Genomic DNA, 7902 nt, shown 5'->3' with positions numbered 1-7902 from the left:
TTCTAAATATTTGTAGTGCCTGTTGTTTTTACAATTTTAGAAAGTAAGTTCTTCTTGGCTTTTTTTTTCTAAGTTAATAATATATAATAGGGCAATTAAAAAATGAGAAATGATTGCTTGTTCTCTAAGTAACTTTAACAATATTACCTATTGATTAGCTGATCATATTCTATTAACTATCTATGTGTTTACAGATTGAGAATGATAAGCAACATTGTTTTCCTAATGCTCTAAATTATCCCATGCTGGAAGAGAATGATTTCAGAAATGACAGTGTGAGTTGCTTCTGATTTGTTTTTATTTTTAGGGCTAGAGAAAGTCTACTTATTATTTCACACAATTATATAATTCTATGGTTCTATGGGAGCCATATGTGGTATTGGTGTGGTTAAGGGATTCGGAAAGACCCTATACATGACACGAAGGGTGGTGGTGCTAATGTAGTAACCTACAGTTACACCAAGGATGATGCCCTAGGTGCTGAAATTGTCGTTACCTCTGTGCTCATTTACACTATTTTCTCTACTACTGATGCCAAACATAGAGCTAGAGACTCGCAAGTAAGCATTCCACTTGTCTTTGTAAGCCTGTTTCTCGACATTATTGATTAGATTTAAGCGAATATAAGTCATTCTTCATATTAGGTATGATTAAATGTGATTTGAGCTTGAACAAGAGTTGTCTTCTGTATGCATAAGAATCTCTGTTTAGGTTTGGATTTGAGTTTGTGTATATTCTATATATATTCATTTTACTCTATTTATGACATTTCTTGATTACTAAGAGTGTGTGTTAATATAAGTGGTTCCTCGCCTATCATATTCTCAAACCTCCTTGTTCTGAGCCTATGTGGTTAAGCTTAAGTTTACTTATATTTATTAAGTAAATAAGTAAGTTTTGTAATAAACATATTTTTTTATTGGTCAAGGTTGTAACTTGGTTTTATTTGAAAGTAAGAAAGGTAAACATGTTTGTAAATAATGTACTTTTTTTAAGCATAGCAAGTATTCAAAGAGTTATTATTTTCCATGATTTTAGCTTTTTTTGTTTTGTTTTTTAGCGTTGATTTATGTATTTTGTTTAATTGGTCAAGATGAAGATGTAAGAAAGGTTGAATACAGAGTATGGAACCCTTTCCACTTGAAATTGGCAGTTTCCATTCTTGGTGGAGTCAATGATATTTGTCCAATATTTATTTATATCTATTACCCTGATAAGATGTGTGTTTTTGTCATTAATGTTGATGCATTTTATATGTCCAATAACCTTATTTGCACAATTTAATTTTTGGTCTATTTTGTTTAGAAACCTAGTGCTCGATGTCTTTTATTTAGGAGCTACTTCTAGAACAATTATTTCTCATGTATTTAATCTGGTTGGCCCTATAAGTAATTTTCTTTGTATGAGTTCTATCATTTCTCCATATATTTCATGGAGTGGTGTTTATGAAATCCCGTTTGTAATTACGTTGTTGGCAGACTAGAGTGGTATACGCAGTGAAATTTTCTCACAGAAGCAATAGGGACTTGGTCAACATGGGAAAGAAGAGTGTGAATGTTATTCCTTTTTTTAAATCATTTTTGCAATCATGATTAAATCCATCTACAGATAGTGTTTGCATAGAATCTGAACAAGGTGTTACTCATGCCATTATACGAGGGAAAATAGACTTCGAAAGGGAACCATGGCCAAGCATTTCAAAAAGTGTTAAGAGTCTTGTATGAAAGATATTGGACCCACATCCTAAGCTTCGACTCACTAAAAAACAATTTTTGGGTAAAATATTTTTTGCGTTTTCTAAGTTATTTAAAAAATATAAAATCCTTTGTCATTATGTTGTAAATCGGTTTTGTTCAGACAATCACCATTCTCTAATCTTCTATTTCATGCTTTGTGCAATTTACCTATTTCTTGGGGCTTTAGTGTTCATTTTTTGCTTGGTTACCTCTTTACCAATTCTTGAAATGTTTTTTATCAAATTTGTCAACACAATTCTTTTGCTCTTGATTTGTGTCCCATTATGCATGTATAATTGATTTCGCTCCATAGTAAATTTAGTTTCAAGGAAAACTTCAAAATATCTAATAATTTAAAAATTTTGTAGTTCAACAAAGTGTCTAGCTTGTTATTAATTGCTAACAATAACTATCAAACAAGTTGGCCATGAGAACCATGCTCCATAAGGAGAAAAATGACCTTTGCTACCGTATTTGCAGGCAACTTACCGTATTTGCAGGCAACTTACCATATTTGCAGTTTATCGTGTATGCTGTCTATCGTATATGTATTTGATCGTATATATATATATATATATATATATATATATATATCATATTTTTACTTACACATAGAAATACAGTATATGTAACTTACATATTCCGAATTGCATTTACCAACTGTTAGCAAAAAATAGATAATTTCAGATGATGGGTAATAGTTTTTAAGTCTCTGTTTTCTTGGTAATTAATAAAGGGAAAAATGCATCTATAAATTTATTCTTTCTAAGAGAGTACCCTTACTATAATTTTGTTGAGACTTAGCTTTTGAAGTCTAAATTTGTGTACCCAACTTTGATTCCTTGCCCTTTGTTTATTGTAAGACTAACTATCTTAGACTTCTCTTCCTTAGCGAGTGGATTATGGCAGCTCGTGCTGCAATCTTGTAAGGATTTGATCATGGGAAAGCTAAGTCCAATAAATCCTACAGATAGAACCTTTTAGTCAGGTCGTTGTTCTGAACTAAATTTATTGTATCTAGAAAGGAAAGCATTTGAGGGTAAAAAGAAATTACTTTAGAGTTAGTTATTGAGTATTTTGCTTCAAATTGCTATTGTTGGAGGCAGCAAGGAACCTCAAATAGTTGTTTGATCTAACAATGATACTGATGAAGATTTCCTCGAGGTTTAAGATGCCGTTAAACTTATATTATAGTTGAAGCATATATGATTGATTTTTCTTATGCTTGACCTAATGAATAATTGTTTCTTTTAAAAGAACATGACATTAAAATGCAAAGAAGGCTCCAAATGTTCTCTTGGCAATGTTGTCAAGTCAAGAATCAAACAATTCTCGTTGATGAATAGGTTCAAGAGCAAGGCTTTGAGGGTTGTTTTATCATTACAATTTCGTTTGTTATTTTCTCCAATGGGTTTGACCTTCTGCTTGAATGTGTTCGACTTAAATTTACATGTAATTTCTATTTATCTATTCTTTGTATGCATATTTTAAGTATTAAATATTACTTTCTTATGCCTTAATCTAAACGGCTTCATTTAGTTATACTTATTACCATCAAGATAATGATCTTGTAGTATTATTTCTTATGGATGATGTTGATTTTCTTGTTCCAGATGCACTGTGTATCTAATTTCAAAGCTTGTACCATGTACCCTTAAAATTACATTCTGCACATAGATCTCAGTGTGAAATTCTATAGTCATCATAGCAAGTAATCATGTCTAATCTTAACTATGTTACATAGATTTGTATATAAATAGACACATATTAGATGTCAATTATATCATCATTGTTGACCTCGCTTTTGGTTAAGGCCAGGTGGACAACAGCTATCGGACCAACTCGCACAAACGAAGGTTGAGTCAAACACACTAAGACAAATTGACAGTATGGAATGATTAGGAAATAGGGAGTAAGAGTGACCTTTCAACGCGAGACAATAACATTCAGAATCTAGCGATGCATTTGTAGAATGATTGTACGATAATTACCCATCGCAATGAATTAATGTAATATAAACACAATTGTCTTGCAAGAGGAATATGAGCGAAAGGTGGTGGTTTGTATTTAAAGTTGCATTAGTTTTACAAGTATTACATGGGGAAGTATTTATGGTGATACAAGTGATATTGTAGCCCTTGGATGTGAATACACGTGGCCTCATCCTCTTAGTTCATACATCTAACCCTAGGCATTATTTTTGACTTGTTAGCCAGCTATACATTTACTTTTACTCGTGCTAGATATCCAACTAGCATCGGTAATTCCTTCTAATACATTCGAGAATTTAGTATATTGTATGCCTAAATTCTTGGTTTTTTTCAAACAGCCAAGAACTTTTCCAATGGTCTTCCAATGATCCTTATTTGGATTACTAGTAATTACTAAAGTTTTGTTTGATCTTGTGCATTGAACATCATATATAAGATTCTCGATAACACTTGCATACTCCAATTGAGCAACTGATATCTCAACATTCTTTATAATCTTTAAACTTGGATCAAGGGGTACTAAATTTTTTTTTTTTTTTTGTGTTTATTAAATGTTTGAACTTATTTATCACATTATTTATATAATGTGATTGACTTAAATATTAACTCCACTAATTTTAATAACTTTGATACCAAAAATTGTATACACTTGTCAAATATCCTTCATCTTGAATGTGAAAAATAGAAACCTTTTTGTTTCTTCTATTTCATTTATGTGATTACTCATAATCACCATGTCATTAACATATAAGAAAATAATGTAATATAATTATCACATAATTTGAAGTACAAACATTTATCTACATTATTATTGATGGCATTTGGCTACTAGTCTAGCCTTAAAGGTATTAAGAGAATCATCAACATTATATTCTCTTAAACACCCATTTACATCTAATAGGCTTGGATCCGGGTGGTAAATCAACAAGTTTTCATCTACTGTTTGACATAATTGAATTCATTCCATCTTTAATTGTATCTTTTCAAAAGGCGTTCACACGAGAAGCCATAGTCTTTTTTTAAGTTTTAGGATAAGTTTCCACTTGTAGAACAAATGAAGTTGTTTTAAAGGCTTCTCAATTCGACTTCACTAGCATAACCAACATTTAATGATTTTTGGACCCAAAGTGGTCCTAGTAGGGTTTTTGTTCTTACAATAAGCTAAACATCCTCACACTTTAAAATATCCAATGTTAGGTTTTTATCATTTTAACTAAAGTTTTATTTTTTCTTCCAATCAAACCATTTTGTTCGAGTGTCTTAGGTGCAGAACATTGATGAATTATGCCCTATTGTTCACAAAATGAATTAAAATCACTAGAAAAATATACATCTGTTTTATCACTTCTTAAAGTTTTATTTTCTTACTTATGTGATTTTCAACTTCATTTTTATATGTTTTATACACGTCAAAGGCCCCATGTTTATATTTCATCAAATAAACATACGTATATCTTGAGTAATCATCTACACATATAATGAAATATATATTTCCACCTCTATTTAACATGCGATTTAATTCACATATATCTATATGAAGTAATTCTAAAACACTAGAAGTCCCAGTAATTATTTATTTATTTATTAATGCACATATATCTATTTTTACATCTAGTTAACATGTCATTTAATATATTTTTTTTAGTTTTTGATGTAATTATTTAATGTGATTTAAAGGTTTGGGACTTTTACTATAATTATTTCTAAAAAATTCAGGTATAATTTGCAAAAAAAAAATAATAATAATAATAATAATAATAATAATAAAAATAATAAATAAATAAAAAGCGAAGTTTTAGTACTGCAATTGCAGTTTTTGTTTTTGACATTTTTTACTTTTTTAACGGCAAATATGACTGATATTGACGTAAGGGATATTTTGCACAAAAGGTTTCAAATGAATGGTGGTTTTCTATGATTTCAAATAGATAGCAAGGATACATTTCATATGGAAACTTTTTGGCGGGTTTTCTACTATTAATACAAATCAAAAACTAAAGTTATTTTATTTATTTATTTATTTATTTTTATTTTTTTTGTTAAGGTGAGGTTAGAGTCAAGTATTATAACCACACATTTACAATTATTACCAATTTATTCCCTTCATTTTGTAAATATAGGCTTATTTTCATTTTCACACAGATTAAGAAAATATAATTATTACAGTTGAAATATAAATTTTTCATACATTTTTTTAATATATGCTTACTTTAAATAATTGTTTAAATGTAAGTAGTTCATATTAACTGATAACAAATAACATTAAATATGAACGTATTAGGAAATTTAAAAATTAACTATATTCTCAATAAAGAAAGTGGTTTATAATTTGGGACAGAAGAAAATGAAAAACAAGTCTATCTTTATAGGACGAAAATGATATAATCCACACATTTCTTGACGTCCATTAATCATATTCAATTATTCATTCATTATACTCCATATGTCCCATGAAGATATATTGTTTCTACGTTCACACGGATTAATATGCATATATTAATAATTGTTAAATATAAGTAGTTAATATTTGTTGATAAAAAAGTATATTAAATAGCGATATATTATGGAATTGAAAAATCAATTATACACTTAATAAAGAAAATGATCTGTAATTTGGAAATAGGAGGGGGGGAAAACAATTCTATCTTTACGGGTTGAAATAAGTATTATTCACTCATTTTGTGAGATTCTTAATCATATTTAATTATTCATTATACTCCATACATACCATAAAGATATTTCTGTTTCTATTTTTACAATGATTAATATACCGATATTAAATAATAGTTTAAATAAGAGTAATTCATATTTAGTGATATGAAAACATATTAAGTGCTTGTTTGATAGGAATTTTATTAATTGATTTTTTTGATCGCTAAAAGTAAAATGATCCTACGTGTGAGAGAAGAATTTAAAAACGGCGATTGAACTAGTGAATATAACAATAAAATAATTGATGTTAATTATATTAAAATCCCTACCAAATATGTTCTAAATAAAGGCATATTAAGAAATTGAAAAATTATCTATCCTCTGAAAAGGAAAGTGACACAGAAATCAAGGGTATCATGGTGTACATCTCCCTCTAATTCTCTCTTCAAGAATCATTCAAAGGATCTGCAAACATCAATGGCTCAAGAAACAGAAAATTCTTTGTTAAATCAACACAAAGAAAAGCATTTCACTGCTGGAGAAATTGTCCGTGATATAATCATCGGTGTTTCAGACGGACTTACTGTACCTTTTGCGCTAGCCGCCGGCCTGTCCGGCGCCAATGCGTCATCCGCCATCATTCTCACAGCCGGCATAGCCGAGGTGGCTGCCGGCGCCATCTCGATGGGACTTGGAGGGTAAACTCTCGGATTTGTTTACACTAGCCCCAAAAAATGGTTCAAAACATGGCAAAAAGTTCGAAAATTCTTCTTCTTCTTTTTTCCTTATATAGTATGAGTGGCATTGGCAGACTGACAGTGGGTCCTGGTGGGTCAAGTGACCCAGCAACTGAAAATTCAGTTTTTTTTTTTTTTTTCCGGAAATTAAGTTTTGAAGCCTCATTTTTGTCCGGAAATCAGATTTGAAGCCTCATTATTTGGGAAATTATTTCTGTTTGATGATTTTTTTTTTTTTTTAAATGGAATTGAGGATATGCTCAATTACTCCAATTCCTATCTTGTTTTGGCGATTTTATGGTAATAGATTCTCTTTATGATTTTATTCTTCGTTTGAACTGGAATGTAGTTGATGATGTAATATTTAGAATTTGATGTGATTTTTTTTTTAATACTTGAATTGATTGTTTTCATTGATTGTGATTGAAACATAATTCAAACATAAATATGCATTTTGTTTTGATGATCACAATGTTAATGAGAGGATTATTTGAGATAAAAGAATGAAAATGATGTTGGAAATAAAATGGATGATAAATTCGGTGATGTTCAAGATAAACGTAAATCTATATCTTTTGTAAGTTTGATTGTGTCCACCAACGCAAAATATCTACGTCCGCCACTGATTGAGTGAATGAATTTATATTGCATGAATACAGGTATCTTGCTGCAAAAAGTGAGGCAGAACATTATATTAGAGAACTGAAAAGAGAACGGGATGAGATTGTTGCTGTGCCTGATACAGGTATTCTCGTCCTCTATATACACACACATACATATACATGT

The 7902-nt window shown here is 30.0% G+C and overlaps 1 protein-coding gene across 1 annotated transcript in view; it reads left to right on the top strand.

Moving 5' to 3' along the window:
- Positions 1 to 6743: 6743 nt before the first annotated feature.
- The window catches only part of LOC111398412 (vacuolar iron transporter 1-like), a 9100-nt gene continuing 7941 nt past the window's right edge, over positions 6744 to 7902 (top strand). Inside the window, exons 1-2 of the mRNA XM_023025317.1 lie at positions 6744 to 7077; positions 7776 to 7869. Coding sequence (XP_022881085.1) covers positions 6857 to 7077; positions 7776 to 7869 — 315 coding nt within the window. The 5' untranslated portion in view covers positions 6744 to 6856. The remainder of the gene's footprint in view (positions 7078 to 7775; positions 7870 to 7902) is intronic.

This window comes from Olea europaea, chromosome 8, assembly GCF_002742605.1.
Source record: "Olea europaea var. sylvestris chromosome 8, O_europaea_v1, whole genome shotgun sequence".
NCBI lineage: Eukaryota > Viridiplantae > Streptophyta > Magnoliopsida > Lamiales > Oleaceae > Olea > Olea europaea.
Note: the sequence above shows the minus strand (reverse complement) of the source record. Positions and strands in the feature narration are given on the sequence as shown.